General features: G+C 41.3%; 1 protein-coding gene across 3 annotated transcripts in view; it reads left to right on the top strand.

Moving 5' to 3' along the window:
- Positions 1-790: 790 nt before the first annotated feature.
- The window catches only part of TBC1D8 (TBC1 domain family member 8), a 60745-nt gene continuing 42682 nt past the window's right edge, over positions 791-18853 (top strand). The window contains exons 1-2 of one of the 3 annotated variants that reach the window (XM_060769757.2): positions 791-1160; positions 10888-11043. In XM_060769757.2, coding sequence (XP_060625740.2) covers positions 1034-1160; positions 10888-11043 — 283 coding nt within the window. In that variant the 5' untranslated portion in view covers positions 791-1033. The remainder of the gene's footprint in view (positions 1161-10887; positions 11044-18853) is intronic. The other 2 variants (XM_060769758.2, XM_060769756.2) reach the window with 2 other exon arrangements.

The raw sequence follows: 18853 nt of genomic DNA, 5'->3' as shown, positions 1-18853 counted from the left end.
ACGAGGGACAGGGCCTTCTCTCTGGTGGCCCCCCAACTCTGGAACTCTCTCCCCAAGGACTTCAGACAAGCCCCGACGTTGGCAGTCTTTAGGAAGAGCCTGAAGACCTGGCTGTTCCAGTGTGCCTTTCCAGAATAGGAAACTCCTGGCATCTAGTCCCAAATGCACTTTGTCAGAGATTTAGGATTATCTGCACATTGCACCTACCTCCAAATACCTCTACATATCACCTGTCAAGTCCAGCACTTTTAAATTTTGTCCATTACATTTGGCCCGGCCTTTAGGTTTTAATTGCATCATGGTGTCATTGTTTTTACTGTTCTATTGTTTTGCTTGATGTTTTATTATTTGCTTATGAGTTTTATTGTTGTATTTGTATGCTGTTGTTTGTTGGCGGCCTTGGCCTTTGTAAGCCGCATTGAGTCCTTCGGGAGATTTTGCGGGGTATAAATAAAGTTAATAATAATAATAATAATAATAATAATAGTATAGGGCTGTGTGGAAGGGCCCTCTAACTAATAACACAATCTCCTACAGGAGGAAGCCTAGGCTGGGAGGAAACCTGTCCTTCCATTTCTGTTTTGAGTAGGGCAGGAGGGCCCTGGGGCCTGTTGTGGGTTGCCTGCGGGATGAAGAAGAAGAAGAAGAAGCCCAGAGGCTGCTCTGTTATGTTGTGTTGTGTTGCGCGTGAGAAGGAAAGAGGCAGGGACTTCCCTCCTCCTCCTCCTCTCTCTCTATCTCTGCCCCTCCCTCCCTCTCTCTCCTCCTCCTCCTCCTGGAGCGGCCAGGTTCCTTCCTCTGCCATTCCCTCTCCGGAGGCGGCTGGAGGGGCGAGGCGTGTCCCTCCTCGGAGCCCCTTTGGACGAAGAGGCGGAGACCGGGAGCAGCAGCAGCAGCAGCCACAGCTCCTCCTCCTCCTCTTGCTGCTGCTGGAGGGTGACTGTCTCTCTCCCTCCCTCCCAGTTGGCTTCGGTGGTCCAGCAGCAGCAGCGGCGGCGGTGGCGGCGATGTGATTCCTCGGGGCCGGGCCAAGATGTGGCTGAAGCCCGAGGAGGTGCTGCTGAAAAACGCCCTCAAGCTGTGGGTGACCCAGCGGAGCAGCGGATACTTCATCCTCCAGCGCCGCCGGGGACACGGAGACGGCGGGGGGCGCTTCACGGGTACGAGGGCCGGAGGGAGTGGGAGTGGGAGTGGGCCTCTCCTCGCGCGCGGCTCTCTCTCTCCCTCTCCCTCTCCCTCTCTCTCTCTGGCTGGAAAAGGCAGAGCAGGAGCAGGAAACAACTTCTCCCTCCTGAAGCCTCGACTCCACGGGACTTTCCCCCTTGCCAAGCAGGACAGGAATCAACAAGGCTCTCTCTTTGTTCGTTTCGATGGGGTCTGCGCCTATTTCCCCCCAAACAGAAGCACCTTCCCCCCCTTCCCTCTCTGGGTGAGAGAGAGGAAGGCTTTCTCTCCCCTTTGGCAGGTGGGAAGCGGATCCAGTTCCTTGGGAAGTCAACTCACTCCAGGATTTCAACTTGCCTTTCAAAAGGCCTGCAAGTATGGTTTCAGGTGGCAGTTTAGGAAGGGAATCAGATCTAGTCAGTTCCCAAAACTTTAGGACAGGCCTGGGCCAACTTGGGCCCTCCCTCCAGGTGTTTTGGACCCCAACTCGCACCATTCCCAGCAGCCTCAGTCCCCTTCTTTTCCCTCCTCAGCCACTTAAGCATCCATCCATACCTAGCTGAGACCTGCACAGCGTGTGGCCCTCCAGGTGTTTGGGCCTCTAACTCCCAGAAGGCCTTGCCAGTTGATCCAGTGGTGTGGATTCTAGCAGTTGGAGGCCAGGTCAGCCAGAGCAAGCTTGGGCCTTTCAGGTGTTTAGGACTCCCAACTCCCACCATTCCTAACAGCCTCAGGCCCCTTCTTTTTTCCTCTCAGCCACTTAAGCATCCATTCATACCTAGCTGAGGCCTGCACAACATGTGGCCCTCCAAGTGCCTGGGCCTCTACTTCCCAGAAGGCCTTGTCATTTCGTTCATTGGTGTAGAATTCTGGGAGCTGGGTCAGCTAGAGCAGGCCTGGGCCAGCTTGGGCCTTCCAGGCATTTTGGACTCCAACTCCCACCATTCCTAACAGCCTCTGGCCCGTCCCTTTCTGCTTAAGTGGTAGAGGGGGGAAAGGAAGTGACCTGAGGCTGTTAGGAATGGTAGGGGTTGAAGTTCCCCTGGAGGGCCCAAGTTTGCCCAGGCCTGAGTTAAAGGGCAACAGGTTGTGCAGGGCTGAATGGGTGGCTCCAAGAGCCTCAGGCCCCTTCCTTTTCCCCCTCAACCGCTTAAGGAAAGGGCCTGAGGCTGTTAGGAATAATAGGAGTTGGAGTCCAAAACACCTGAAAGGCCCAAGTTAGCCATGCCTGCCTTAGGCCCTAACTTTTTGAGGAAAGGGTCTGTATTCATACAGGTTGGGTATAGAACTTTGGAGTCTCCATATGGTACATTGTGTAAGGTACACCCACAGCCAGATTTGCGCATAAATAACATGTGTCCTGGATTTGTGATATTTGGATTTGTGGTTGTTGAGGTTCTGTCATAGTTAGACATAAACTTTTTTAAAAGTAGTGGTTCGAAAAGGAGTGCTGCTTTCAGGGAGCTAGTTTCATGGTGGCTAAATATAGAGGGTGAGTAATCAAGAAATCCAAACAGCTTTGAAGAAGAGTATGTTTTTTGCTTTCTCCTTTCTGGAGTGGATTGTTTTGAACAGCAGAGAAAAATGTTTCAGGGCCCTTCCACACAGCACTATATCCCAGAATATTAAGGCAGAAAATCCCACATTATCTGAATGTGGACTCAGATAACCCAGTTCAAAGCAGATATTGTGGGATTTTCTGCCTTGATATTCTGGGATATAGGGCTGTGTGAAAGGGCCCACTGAGAGACGGAAATGCAAAAGATGCCTTGTTTATGTGAACGCATATTTTCGAGTTCGTACATAAAGCAGTAGAAATTTTCTACATGTTTAATTGTCTTAGGGCCCGTCCACACAGTCATATAACCCAGAATATCAAGGCAGAAAATCCCACAATATCTGCTTTGAACTTGGTTATCTGAGTCCACACTGTCATATATTCCAGTTCAAAGCAGAAAATGTGGGATGTTATTCAGCTGTGTGGAAGGGGCCTCAGTGTGGCCTCTCATATAGTGTTGTTTTGAAAGTAATTGGCAGTAAGTCCCCACAGCATTTGCATTTTCCAGTATTGGACAGCTACAGGTGTGACTCCAGGATAGACTCCCACGTTGTTGTACTTTGTTGTTACTGTATGGCTTTAAGTCTTTCCAATTTATGATGACAATAACTTATCATGGGGTTTCTGGGACTGAGGGCCCTTCCACATAGCCCTATATTCCAGAATATCAAGGCAGAAAATCCCACAATATCTCCTTTGAACTGAATTATCTGAGTCCACACTGCCATATATTCCAGTTCAAACCACATAATGTGGGATTTTATTCAGCCGTGTGGAAGGGGCCTACACTGCCATATAAAATCTGGAGTATCTGCCTTGAACTGGATTATATGACAGTGTAGACCCATATAATTAAGTTCAAGGCAGATAATGTGGATTATCCGCTTTGAAAATATGAATTATATGGCCGTGTAGATCCAGTCTGAGACTGTGAGACTTGTCCATGTTCACCAAATAAAACTTCAGGCCCAAGAGGGTATTCAAAACTCAAACCACAAGGCTACTCTAGCTCTAAATTGTACTGTTGGGATCATATTATTGACCTGACCCTAGCAAAAAAATTTTTTCTAATTCTAAAATGCCATTGCCACATAAAAAAAGAAATCAGACTCCAGTCAGTTCTGCTCTTGGGCTAGATACCTAACAGTCATATACCTTTTCTAGCCCAATAAAGATCTTATTTACATTGTGATTACCACATATACTCGAGTATAAACAGACCCAAATATAAGCCGAGGCACCTAATTTTCCCACAAAAAACTGGGGAAATGTAATGATTTGCATGTAAGCCGAGGATGGGAAATGCAGCAGCTACTGGTAAATTTAAAAATATTAATAGATACCCATGAAATTACATTAATTGAGGCATCAGGTTAAATGTTTTTGAATATTTGCATAGAACTGTAATTTAAGACAAGACTGATCAGCTCTGATTAAACCATTATTCTAACCCTAGTCACTGTAAATGTGCTTACGTATCCTTCCAATAAAAATGAAGAGAATAAAATAATAAATGTAATAAAAATAATAATAGAGTAATATAATGGCAATGTAATAATAACAGTAATAATATAGTAAAATAATAAATGTTATAATAATATTTGCTGATACATCACACAGTCCTAGACACTAGGGAAGTGTCAGAGGTGTGATCAAATACAAAAGCCAGCGCGATTATCTTGTTTGCTGTGCACTAATCTTGTTATGCATCAAATAATATATAGAGAAAATAATAATAATAATAATAATAGTAAAATAATAACTGTAATAATAATGTAAATGTAATAATAGCAATGATAATATACTAAAATAAATGTAATAATAAAAATAGAGTAAAATAATAATTGTAATAATAGAGTAAAATAATAAATGTAATAAAACAATAATAAAGTAAAAGAATGTAAATGTAATAATAATAAAATAATAAATATAGCAAAATGATAAATATAATAATAATAATAATAATAATAACAACAGTAAAAGAATAAATAACTTTTGATTCGAATATAAGCTGAGGGGGGCTTTTTCAGCCTAAAAAAGGGCTGAAAAACTTGGCTTATACTTGTATGCAGCTGAGGCATCTCATGCTTTGAAACAAGTGGGAATATAGCAAATGGATTAATTCTGTCAGCCCACACCTACCAAATTCTTCAGCAGCACTATCTACATAACATTCCTTCTGTCTGTTCCCCTCCATATTTTTATTTATTTAACTAAATTTCATTTTCACTTAAGGAAGCTAGCAACATTGTTAAAAAGTGAAGTAAACCATAGAACCATTGTAATCTTCTCTGCAAATATATACATGAAATTATTAAAACAGATAAACATTTTAAAGAGTTAAACTGATTGCATCTTTGATGGGAGCATATGCCAAAAGGTGGTACTAGCCAAACAAGAGAAGTTGCATGTACCTTCACAAAGATTGGCATTCTCAAGAAGGCCTCTCCTGAAGATCTTAGCAAATGGACATATGAGACAGGGTGTCCCTTTGGTAGCAAAGGCCACATCTCCTTCAGGTTAAATATTAAAACCAATTGAGCACAGAAAGAAACTGGCCATTGCTCAGTAATATGATGATTGTGCCATGCACCAGTTAACAATTTTATTGCAGCACGTTGAAGCTACATCTAAAGCTCACTCTTCAAGGCTTGCCCTAGGTGACATACTTTGCAATAACCAAAATATGTGGTATCTAAGATTCTTTGCTCATGGCAATTCCAAGTATTCACAGAATGGCAGTGAACACCATATACTGAGAACAAAACAAAAGAGGAATGTTGTTGTCCCAGCTTGCTACTTGCAAATTTCATAGCTGCGTTTTAGCTGGCCATTGCAGGAATCTGACAGCTAAGCTCGATTGAAGTCAAAGGTCATGACAGAGCTACAGAATAAAAAGTTTGATTGGATCCCTAAACACTATTTCTTTGTCCCTAGACTGCACATTATTGCTGCAGTACAAGAACAGTTTCACAGAATGCAAACTAGTGTCTCAGAATTATTTATTGTCTATAAGGCAGAGGTTGGTTGAGCACCAGACCTGAAAGTTACTTCTTTTTCCCACTCTTGACCCAACATTTACTACAGAATTATACTCTGCATTACTTTTCTTCCCCATCTGCCAAGATGCTTACAGAGATGATTTCACAAAACAAATATTACCCATATTATCTTAAAGAATGCCAATTAACTTACAGAATGTATTGTGTCAGGATGTTGTGGTAGCTTCACTTTTAGAGGCAACCTATTTCTTGATATGTTGTGGAAAACAAACATTCAGGCTGTATTTGACACTATGCTTTTAAGCTTCCAGACACTCCTAAATTCATTTTTTCTCCCAGATTCAGATTTATTCTCCCTCAGCAAATCCTTGCATTTTTGTTCTCTTGAGAGGAAGAAAACACCAATCACGACATCTCTCTTGACACACAAGCAGAGAGAGCTCAAAGCACCCAACACATACTCTTAAGATGGAAGAAGCTAAAGTCAAAGTAAAGGCTTGCAGTAGAAAACCAGTCAGAATGAGAGCAGAAACAGAGAAGAGAAGAAATAGATACATTCCCAACTGTCGTACAGGAGACATGGGGGAAGGGAAACCCTTAGTTTATGAAACGAACTGTTCCTCATTGAGGATTTGAGACTTGAACAGTGTGGGGTTTAATCCCAACAGAATACAGTTTCTGAATACAGATTATCTGATTTGAACTGGATTATATGAATCTACACTGACATATCCAGTTCAAATCAGATAATCTGGATTCAGAAAATGGATTGATTTATTTATAGTGTCAGAAACTAATTGAGGGTACACTTATAATGTATTTTTAAAAACACAAAGTTAAAAATTTGGCATTATACTAGATTTCCTTTGATCAGAAGTTGGCCTCTTGGAGTGCCTCTGGTGTTCCTGTGAGAAGGTCCTCCATTGTGCATTTGGCAGGGCTCAGACTGTATTGTAGTAGGTGGTTTGGTTTGCTTTTTTCCACACTCACATGCTGTGGGCTCTACTTTTTGGCCCCATTTCTTAAGGTTGGCTTTGCATCTCATGGTGCCAGAGTGCAGTCTGTTCAGCACCTTCCAAGTCACCCAGTCTTCTGTGTGCCCAGGGGGAAGTTTCTCATGTCTTGCGGGGAACGTGAGACAAGCCTCCCCACATGAACGTGTCACATTCAGGTGTCCCCTGGTCAATGTCTTTGTAAACGACTGATTCTCTCACAGCAGAAGCAGTATGTAACCAGACAAACAGAAACTGGATTATATGGCAATATAGATGTGGTGAGAGCAGAGGTGAGATTTCCACTCAGCCATGGATGCTCATTGGTTGATCTTGGACAAATCATGCCCTCATTGGTTGTATAAAGTTATATAAAGTTATAGCTTCCTATTGCTTTTTTCCTATTGTGGAATAGGGTCTGCTTATGTCTACTTCATTTTTCTGTAATGTTTTATGTGCCTCCATAGCTGGTGAAAATATTTTGCTCATCCTACCATTCTTGGGATAGAGTTTGGATTTTCTAAAATTTAATCACTTGATATATTTTACTGAATTTGTACTTCGTTTTTTAAAAGTCCCTTCATTTTTTGTAAATTACTTAAGAGTACTCACTGGAATCCTAGATCAACTACCTAATTATAGAACTAACTATGCATCTACTGTAGAATTAATTAATGCAAGATGACATCACTTAACTTGCATGGTTCAACACTGTGGAATCACAGGAGTTGCAGTTTGGTGAGGTACTAGCATTGTTTGGCAGAGAAGGCTAAAGATCTTGTAAAAGTACAACTCCCACCCTAGTCCACTCTGTTAGTGGGCCTGATGGGGCAACAGAGACCCATTCATCTGTCGACAGAGGCTACAAAGTAGATGATTTTTCCACTCCTTTCCCATCAAGTGAGTCTGGAATAAAGTCCAGTTTTGATTATCGCAGGCTGACTTACTGGTGGGTTTGAGGAAATGTCCTCTTTTTGCCCCAGTTGGCAACTAGCTTCTTAGGTGGGTTAGAAGCAGTTGTCTGTCAAGATGGGCTGTTGGAGTAGTTAATGCAGAACAATGATAGATTTGTAACTCTGGGTTATAAATCTGATTGCATCACTGAATACCAGCCATTGTCTCGGAGGTAGATGTGCTCAATGCAGTTATTCTGACCACATGACCTTGGAGGTGTTTACTGACAATGTGGCTCTTCAGCTTAAAATGGAGATGGTCACCATGCCCCAGAGTCAAACATGACTAGACTTAATGTCAGGGGAAACCTTTACCTATGAAATTAGTAGTTTCATAAGATAAACGCGAGAAGGACTAAATCCAGACTTCTGTGGGTGGGTAATTACTATGGGATATTTCGTATTAGTCTTCATAGTGTCTCCATCTTAAGTATATCCTGTCTGGAAATTTATTTATTGGTTTGACAGTACTATATTTCTTATTCTTCCTGAAAACTCTTGGGTTTGTATGTATTTGTTTTCTGATCTCTATAGGTCTCTGTGGAGATAAATACAATTTGCAATGTTTAATTGCTGTGTTGGGAGAGATTCATTTTCATATTTAAAATTGTTTCTGTAACTGCTATACTTACATCCTAACTATTGTTTGGGAATTATTGATAGATGACATTCAAAAAAATATATAACCATGATGTAAAAATAAATACCTGTAGAAGTCTGAGGGGATTGTCTTTATAGTTGAAATACAGTGTGACTGTTCATTTTATAAGAGATATATACGGTATACTACATAATGGTTTACTTAAGACAGTTGGAGTAAATTGCTATTAGTGTCTAAATTCATGTTCATTTTACGTTCATGTTTTTAAAGATCATGCCCATTGTAGAAAGAAAGAAAGAAAACAGCTTTCTTTCTTAGAATTTTTTGACTTATAGTTCAGTTACTTTCTACTTGCCACTAGCCCAGACTTCAAAGTTGTCTTCAGCCGTGCATGTCTTCCCTGGCTTCTGTAGCATGCATCCATCCCCTCTGCTTCTGAAACACATAACATACAAAGATAGCTTTCTAGTCCAGCAGATAAAAAGAAAACATAACAAGACGTAATAAAGTAGTTATGTGGCAGATCAGGTTCCATGCATGTCCTTGTGAAATAGAGGCTGCCCATGCAGTTGCAAAATCTGAAAATACGTTTTCTCTGTTGCTTTATGTAAAGGCATTTATTTAAGATACATGTACATTAACAGTATTGGAAAAAATAATTGTGGATAATGGAGGCAAACAAGTTTTGTTGGTAGGTACACATTACTTAACAGAGCTGCTGATGTTGACACTACAGTAGATGTTCATATGGAATAGTCAAATACATATTTATGGATTGTGTGTCAGTTTTTATAGCCATTAAACAATTAAAATGCAAATAACTGGTGTTTAAGACAAAGTAAGATGCTACAGGACTAATACAGTACATTCTATTATTTTCATTTTACTGATTTAAATTTAGGCCACTTCTACACTGCCATATAAAATCTAGATTGTCTGCTTTGAACTGGATTATATGGTTGTATGGATTCATATAATCCAGTTCAAAGTTTGATAATGTTGATTATCTTATTTGATAATTTGGATTATTTGGCACTGTAGAAGGGGCCTTAGTTATAAATCTAATTTTTTATGGGCCGTTATCCAGGAATTGTCTTTTTGCACCAAGTGGATAAACATCCATAGCCCTGAGGTGTAAAAGTATATTAATTATGTTATCTGTTGCAATATTCTCAGGCTGGATCTACGTTGCCATATAATCCAGTTCAAAGCAGATAATCTGGATCTTATTTGGTAGTGTAGATGGGACCTCACACAAAGGCTCATTCAAGATGAATTCCCTGCTTCTTCCTTTCCTGATTTTTGATGGCTGTAGTAGGTCGGGATGGGGAGTGTTTCCAGGAACATCCTTACAGAAGCACAATATTGGGATCAATCCTGTAGTTGTTCTTTCCACACTTACTTTGGATTGAGCATCACTAACTTAATAGAAATTAGAATTTTCTAATAAACTACTGTCTCCTAAGTAGCACATCTTTCCCTAAGGGGTAGCTTTTTTAGAGAATGCCACTATGCCAAATTAATCACTGGTTAGTGAAATTTACACACTGGCCATAGAGAAATGCAAAACAAATGGATTGAAATTCAAGTTCTGTTTTCCAGAATGAATTGCTTTTCCATTGCAAGTTTTAATTTTGTTTTAAAAAAAAATCAGTGTTAAAAATATATAACATTTCCAATGGAAAAATGAATTCTGTTTTTCAGTGAATAGAGCAAAGACCACAATTTAAAAGTTTAAAATGAATTAAAATAGAATGAAGAACTAACTCATGAAACAGTCATTTGGAAGGAGAAAGAGGAATTAAACATAATAGGAATTGAAAATGTGTATTTATATGTGGCTTTCTCTGCTGTTTCACTTTTGATGTTTATCAGCCACAACTCATAAGGTCAGAAAGGCAGGCATACTGATACTATAGACTGGAAAGAGCTACTTATTTGAAAACAATAGTTCTAAAGTGAATTTTCCTTTCCTATTCTGTTTTGTCCAAATGTTTGCATATTGCTTAGTCTTTTTTGTTCCATTTATGTCAGTGCATGTAATCTTCCACGCAGTTTGACAGTAATTTCCATTAAGGTTGAAGGCCAGTTTGATCATGGTTCAATAATTTATCACCAAAACCAGAAGCATCAGAAGTAGTAATGCTGTATGATTTGTCAAGAAGAAATATGCTAAATAGTATCAACCAGGCCCTTCACAATCCCCAAACTCAGTGAAATTCAACTGAGTTACAGTTTTGGCCTTGAAAATAGTATGAGGAGTTGGCATTAATGTGTTAAGACAAATCCATCTCAAGAGCCAGGTTTTATTAGGCTATATCTTCACTAGTAGCAATTTTTTGAAAAATGAGGTCTAAATGTTCAGGCTTAGGAGTTTTATCGGAATTTGAAAAAAATGTTTTGATCCAGATGTAACATTGCAAGCTGACAAAAGAATGTACACCTGATACATAACTGGTCCTTCTAATTCACTTTATTTTACAACCTCATTTCTGCCTATGTATCTCTTGTGTAAGTCAATTCTGGAAGACATGTAATTTTATTTGATTCATATTGTATTGAAAGTGAGTCATTCATTGTTAATATGCATTTCTCTTCCTGTTATGTATACATTCAGGTCGTCTAGTAGGTGCTTTGGATGCTGTGCTCGATTCTAACGCACGTGTTGCTCCATTTCGAATTTTGCTTCAAGTGCCAGGATCACCTACTTACTCTGCCATAGCATGTGGTGAGTTATTGACTGGATCAGACGTTTACTGGGCCATAGCCATTGGTGAGTTGCATACCACACAAAAGTTTAAAGCCCGAGCATGTTGTGGTCTGCATGTCAGAGGTGCTGAAGGTAACCCAAATTAATAGTGCTGCTTTTTAAAATAAGAGCTTATTTAATAATGCAATATAATATAATGTTTTACACTTGTAGATTAAGACAATATAAATTCTTCTTGACATAATAATAAAATGAATGAAGAAAACACACATACATTAAGTAAGGATATTTATGTTTTTTAAGTTATAAAGGATATTTATAACATTTAAAAAAGTACAAACCTTTTCTCTGATAGCCCGAGAATGATGGCTCTCCAAGTGTAGTGTCATGATGGTGGATACGTAGGTGGCTGTGGAGCCCTATTCTTGATCCGCATGTTCTTCTACAGTGAGGACATTGGTTTCCAGGTGGAAGGTGGTCCTGGTCAGGGTTGGCTTGATGCGCCTTCCTCTTGGCATGTTTCTTCCTTTAGCTTTGTAATTAGCTTTGTGTTCTACACTGGAAAATATTGTTGGGGAGCATTTAGACTCTTTCACTAGAAGCCTAAAGCAGTGCAAAGACACAATAGGTACATCTGATGTGGTTTCTGCAGTAGCTGTGTAATGCTTTCGCATATCCTCGTTTGTATAGTTTCTGCATTGATTTTACTGTTGCAGGATACAATTATCTCTGTTTTGAAAGTATTGTGAAATCCTATATCCATAAGCCATTGTTATGTCTTGAAGATCCATCAGGTTGAAGTAAAAAGGGCTGTGATTTATTAGTTGCATTTTAGTAGAACTGCAACTGGGGTATATACATAGCCTTTTCTTTAGCTTTTCTGTGGCAGTAGTGGAGAATTTTTTCACTTTTCAGAACTGCTGCTTTCAGTTAAGCACAAGCTAAAGGCTTGTATCTTGAATTTCCCTCTACAAATGGAAAAGATTTCTAACAGCACTAAAGGGTTTGTAAACTATCAGAGGATCCTATGCATGGAATAGTGTGAGCTTACTTTCATTATTTTCTCCTTCCCCTTCAGGCACACATACTTTTTGTGTCTTTGCCTTTGTCTGTGAATTTCTGTTAGTTGTATCAAGGCATTGAATGTTTGCTTTTACTTGTGTTCATAATCTGCTTTGAGTCCCCTCAGAGAGATAAGGCAGAATATAAATAAAGTGTTGTTGTTGGCTTTGTTTGTGTTTGTAATTTACTTTGAGTCCGTTTGGAGAGCTAGGGCCGAATATTAATAAAGTTTTGTTGTTGTTGTTGTTATAATATAGTTACAGAAAATGTATCCACTTTCCAGAGAAAATTGGGGTGGAAAGGGGGGAGCGGTGAGGACAGTCAAAAATACTGGCAGGCTCCATTCCATCTTCTGCTGGTGTGAACTATCCCATTAATTATAAGCTCACAGCAGCCGCTCCCAGAAAAGACACAGGACGCCAATCCGTAATCAATCAGGAACTTTTACTACTGGAAATGCATACACAACGAAAGCCAGGATTGGCATACAGACGCAAGTCAACCCTTATATACCCTCCCCCACATTCGAATCCCCTCTTCCCGCCGACCAAAGATCCCGCTCAATATTCCCCGCCAAACCACCAACTGCCCCTCCCAAGGCCACCAGCTGCAAACCCTTATCAGTCCTCCATGTCAGGAATCCGGTTTTTTGCGCCAACATCCAAGGCCAGGAAACCGAGTCCTGACATAACGTCCCCCTCCACCTCCTCTTCTTCCTGGAAGGGAAACACACGTCACCATCATGTCCCTTCTTTGTCTAGCGGACCTTGGTATTTTTTCAACAAATTACAATGGAACGTTGGGTGTACCTTCCCCAACACCTTAGGTAGTTTCAAAGTATATGTCACTTCATTTATTTTGTCAGAAATCCTGAAGGGACCAATGTATTTGGGAGACAATTTCCGAGAGGGGGTATTTAGCTTGAGGTTTTTGGTGCTCAGCCACACTAAATCCCCTTCTTCCAATCTGTCACCTTCCCTCCTTTTCCGATCTGCAAACAATTTATATTTTCGTTGGGCCTCTCGTAGTGATTTTGCCACTTCCTCCCAGTTCGCTTTCATTTTGTCTGGCCATCCCTCCTTTCCCTCCAGTTCTTCCCCCCAACTCGGTAATTTGGGTAAAGGGGTTACTTCCATGCCGTATACTACCTCAAAGGGGGATTTTCCTGTGGATGCGTGACAGGCCCCATTGTATGCGATTTCTGCAAACGGGAGTAAATCGGCCCAATTGGTTTGGTATTGGTTTGTGTATGTCCTTAGGAACAGTCCCAAGGTCTGTTGTGTGCGCTCGACCCCCCCATTGGTCATGGGATGGAACGCTGAACTCAGGGTCCTTTCCACCCCCATCAACTGCATGAATCCTTCCCAGAACCGGGCCGTAAATTGCACCCCTCGATCACTAATCACCTGGTCCGGACAACCATGCAACCGGTAGATATGTTTGATAAACAACTCAGCCAATTTCTCTGCAGATGGCAATTTAGGCAGCGCTATGAAATGCGCTTGCTTTGAGAACAGATCCATCACCGTCCATATGTAACGTTGACCTCGGCTAATTGGGAGTTCGCCCACAAAGTCCATAGCAATCACCCTCCACGGTTTTGATGGTTCTGCCACCTTTTGCAATAACCCCGTTGGCTTTTGTGTGGTTGCCTTACTTTGTGCACACGCATTACATCGGGATACATACATTTTGGTGTCACCCCTCATCCCGGGCCACCAACACTGACGTGCCAACATTTTCAGGGTTTTCGTTACTCCCCAGTGTCCCGCTCCCTTGTTGCCATGGCATCTGACCATCATTTTTTCCCTCAGGTTGCCTGGGATGTATAACTTCCTGTGCACAAATCCCAATCCATCCTTCCATTCCACCTTTTCCTTATTTCTTTCCAGCCACTTATCCTCCCTGCATGCTTGCCTTATCTCCTCCTCCCATCCCCCGTCCTTGCTCTCAACCCCCACCAGTCTTTGGCTGCGCTCCGTTTGTGCTCGGGTTTGCACTGCCATGCCCCATTGCCGTTCTGAGAATATGCTCCCCTTTGGGCCTCGCCCCCTCCCTCCATCCTCCGGCATTCTTGACAACGTGTCTGCGATTACATTTTGTTTTCCCTTTTGGAACCGCAGCTTAAAATCAAATCTGCTGAAATATTGCCCCCATCTTATTTGCTTTGCTGACAATTGCCTGGGTGAAGTGAGGTATTGTAAGTTTTTATGGTCGGTCCACACTTCAAAGGGGATGCCGCTTCCCTCTAATAGGTGCCTCCATGTTTCTAGAGCCCTCACTACTGACAGAGCCTCCTTCTCCCACACTGGCCAGTTCCGTTCAGTTTCGCTGAACTTTTTTGAGATGAACCCGCAGGGTTTCAACCTCCCTTCTGGGTCCCTTTGCATCAGAGCCGCCCCGTAAGCCCAATCTGATGCGTCACAATGGATTACGAACGGTTTGGTCAAATCGGGGTGGATTAATACTGGTTCCTCAGTGAATCTGCGTTTCAGTTCTTCAAAAGCTCTTTGGCACTCTGTTGACCAATTTAGCTTTGCTCCCGGGGACCGCACCTTCACCGTTTCCCCCTTTCCCTTTGTTTTGAGCAGTTCAGTTAGGGGCAATGTTACCTGCGCAAAGTCCTCTATGAACCCCCGGTAGAAATTTGCAAATCCGAGTAATGATTGCAACTGTTTGCGCGTTTGGGGAGGGCTCCACCCCCTGACATCCTCCACCTTTGCCGGATCCATTGCTATCCCTCCCTTGGAGATCCGGTATCCCAGGAAATCTATCTGTTCCTTATTGAACTCACATTTTGGCAGCTTTGCAAACAATTTTGCCTCCCTCAATTTCTGGAGTACCTCTCTCACCAATTTGACATGGGATCGTCTATCCCGGGTAAACACAATTACATCATCCACAAAGCAAAACACCCCGCGATACAATAATGGGTGTAACACCTCATTAATCATCTGCATAAATGCTGATCCAGAGCCTTTGAGCCCGAAGGGACAAACTAAATATTCAAAATGGCCGAGCGCACAGGTGAACGCCGTTTTCCACCTGTCCTCAGGCCTTATGCGCAATTTGTGATAAGCCTCGATCAAGTCAATTTTCGTGAACACCCTTGCTTCTGACAGTCTCGATAGCAAGTCCTTGGTTAGTGGCATGGGGTAGTTGTTGGTGGTGCTCACTGCGTTCAGCCCCCTATAGTCCACGCACAGTCTCAACGAACCGTCCTTTTTGTGCCTAAATAGCACTGGGGCTCCCAAGGGTGATTCGGATGGCCTTATAAACCCTCGGGCCAAGTTTATTTCAATATATTTCCTCAGTTCCTCCATCTCCTTGACCGACATGGGGTACAATTTACTCCTGGGCAACTTAGCATCCTCATTGAGTTCAATCTTTACTTCGACACTCCTAGGAGGGGGAAGCTGATCTGCTTCCTTTTCGTCAAATACATCCTCGAAGTCTCTGTACTCAGGGGGAATTTCCTGCACTCCGCCTGCCGTGCCTTCTTCCCCCTTGCAACACTCCCCCCCTTCTTCGCTCTGGAAGGCTATGCTGCCTTCCCTCCAATTGATTTGTGGGTTAGCTTCTTTTAACCATGGCATCCCCAGTATTACATTGTAAGTAGCCATAGGGGATACTACAAAGGTTATGCTGCCTTCCCAGCTCCCCACTTTACATCTCACTTCTCCCACTTCAAATCTCGCCGGGGCTCCAGCCGCCACTGATCCATCTAGCTGCGAGAATGCTATGGGGCTCTGCAAGGGGGTTTTCTCACATTTCAGTTCGTTCGCTAATTCTGGGGTCATAATGTTTCTTGAGCAGCCGCAATCCATGAGGGCTTTGCAGCTGGCCCACTTCCCCTCCCCTTCTAGCCTGATCGGGAACACCACAACACAATATCCCAGAGTACTTGTAAGATATCAGTACAAACACAAAACAATCTATGCGTAATGTCAAAGTGTATTATCAAGAAAACATAAAATATTCTATTTACCAAAATCCCCAGTACAAAGCTCAATTCAGTGGTACACAGAAATCAAAAGGAGCAACCGCTCTCAAACATAACAGTTCTGGGTTTGGATAGGGATTCCACTGTGTATAGGCTTCAGGGATATATTCAATGCAAAAAGTCATATAAACAAAGTAAGTATAGAGTCATGAGGCTACATGTAAGCTGAAGACAATAATGGAGATGAAGCGTCACTCTCAAAACAATCTTCATGGAAAAGATCCAACTCAAGTCCAGTGAAAAATGGAGCACTGCTTCTCAAAATAAGTCTTCAAAGAAAAGTCCCAATGGCATTCAACAGGGGTGCCCGGGTATTTTTGTACCCTGTTTCGGGGAAAGCAATCCCCTTCCTCAGGAGTTGATAAATTCAGCAACTCTAGACTCTTATCTATAACAAAACATAACATCACATAGAGTAACAAGTATTTTCCAGCACAATTACAGTAGTGAAAATATTGGATACATCAAACATATAACATATACTCACATCATGCCAAGTAGCTAATGCAAAAAGTGACTCTGCTAGGAGTAAATTCACACTGCGAGTAGTTCTGAAGGGTCATTCACAGGTTTATAAAGAGTAATCAGAAACTTAAAGGAAACAGCTAAAATTAAGTAACTCATTAAGTCCTTGAGGGGAAAGGGTTTTCAACTTAAAGATCCAGAACATTTCCCTTTGGGATAATAGTTCTTCCAAATTCATATGGGGTTTTGGTGTGATGCATTCCAGAGCACAAAATTTGAGAGAATTGGATGAATGTTTGTATTGTGTAAAGTGTGAATATAGGAGGGACTCCATAGATAAACATTTTATTCTAGATTTATGTTCAGAAATTCTAATTCTCAGAGGTCTTGTTGTTTTTCCAATATACCACAAACCACAGTCACATGTTAGAAGGTAGATAAGATTACTGCTGTTACAATTGGAAAAATGTTTGAGCGTGGTGCCCACTTTGTTCCTATAGTGTACCTCCTTAGTTTTCCATGATTGTGGACAACATTTACAGCGTCCACAGGGGTAATGGCCTCTCAAAGTGCTTTTAGGTGTAGTAATAGACGTGGTTAAATCTGTATGGATTAACAAGTCTCTTATATTTTTAGTACGCCTATTACCGAAAATGGGTGGTTTTTGACAACCTGGAATATCTTGAAGTAGATGCCAGTGCTTTTTGATGATCCGGGTAATCTGTTTGGAATAGTGCGATAGTTCTTGTGTCCAAATAATTTGATTTTTTGTGGGTTTGGGGCATTCTTTCAGTAAGGTAGCCCTGTCTATTTTATCAGCTTTGGTTAATGCTTTTCTTACTACATGTTTGGGGTAGCCTCTATTTCTGAACTCATGGCTTAAAGTGACACTTTCCTGAATAAACTGTTCCTTGGTGCTTGAGTTCCGTTTAAGTCTGAGGAGCTGTGAAAATGGAAGATTGGTTTTTAAACTAAAGTGGTGGAAGCTGTTGTAATGAAGATAAGAATTTTTATCTGTGGGTTTTCTAAAGTTCTTGACCAAAAGTTTATTGTGATCTTTATAGACTGTAACATCCAGAAAATTAATATGTGACAGGTTGAGATGGCTGGTGAACTTAATAGACGTATGTATGGTGTTAATCCAATTAGAGAATCCTACTGCGGCCTCGGTTGATTTAAATACCATGAATATGTCATCAATGAATCGTCCGTAATATATGATATTGGTGTGATACATATTTAAAGATGGATTTAATAATACAGTCTTCTCTAAATTTGCCATAAATAAATTGGCCACAGAGGGGGCCAATGGACTGCCCATTGCCACACCATAGATCTGAAAGTAAAATTGATTTTGAAAACGGAAATAATTTTTCTCCAAAACTATATCTACTAGATCCATAAGGAAATGTGTGGGTGGGTGTGACTTGGTTCTGTTATGGAGCACATTCTCTATGGTAGTACGGGCCTCATCTAATGGAATGTTGGTATACAGTGAAGTGACGTCAATGGTTACTAAAACACTATCCTCCTCTATTTTGAGATTTTCTATAACATTAATGAAGTGCTTAGTGTCTTTGATATAGGAGTCACAGAGAGGGACAAAGGGTTGGCAAAAAGAGTCCAGGTACTTAGCAACTGGTTCCAGCACTGAAGATGAACCTGAAATAATGGGTCGGCCTGGGGGGGGAATAACACCTTTGTGGATCTTTGGTAAAGTGTAGAAGATGGGTATTCTAGGAAATTCTTTCTGTAGATATTTAAATGTGGAAGAAGAGATAAATCCCAAGGATAATCCCTCTTGGCACACAACCCTGATAAGGGACTGTATGTGTTTAGTGGGGTCTGAAGCGACAGGTTTATAAAATTTACTATTAGATAACTGGAGGTTGATTTCCTTAATGTAATCTTTTTTGTTGAGTAACACTATGGCTCCCCCTTTGTCTGCTGGTTTCCAGACTACCTCTTTAAGGTTACTCAATTTGTCCAATGTGGTTCTTTCAATGTCGGATAAATTAGAATGGAATGGTTGTCTGTGGGTGATTAATTTATTGAAGTCCCTCTCTACTACTTTTTCAAAGCACTTGATGTGTATGTTGTCTGTGGAGGGGCAAAACTTGCTCTTAGGTTTGAAGGGATCTATGGTGGAGTTGGGTGTGCTGTTTGTGAAAACCTCTCTTAGACGAATGGTTCTGAACAATTTAAACAAATCTATGCGTGCTCGGAATGCATTAAATTTTGGGGTGGGAACAAATGATAGACCTTTGTTTACTACTGACCTTTCTAAATCAGATAACTTGTAATCAGATAGATTAACAATCAGGTCCGGTGTCTTCGATTTTG

The sequence above is a fragment of the Anolis sagrei genome, chromosome 3 (genome assembly GCF_037176765.1).
Source record: "Anolis sagrei isolate rAnoSag1 chromosome 3, rAnoSag1.mat, whole genome shotgun sequence".
Taxonomy (NCBI): Eukaryota; Metazoa; Chordata; class Lepidosauria; order Squamata; family Dactyloidae; genus Anolis; species Anolis sagrei.
The sequence above is the reverse complement of the archived record's forward strand: the minus strand, read 5'-3'. Positions and strand labels throughout refer to the sequence as shown.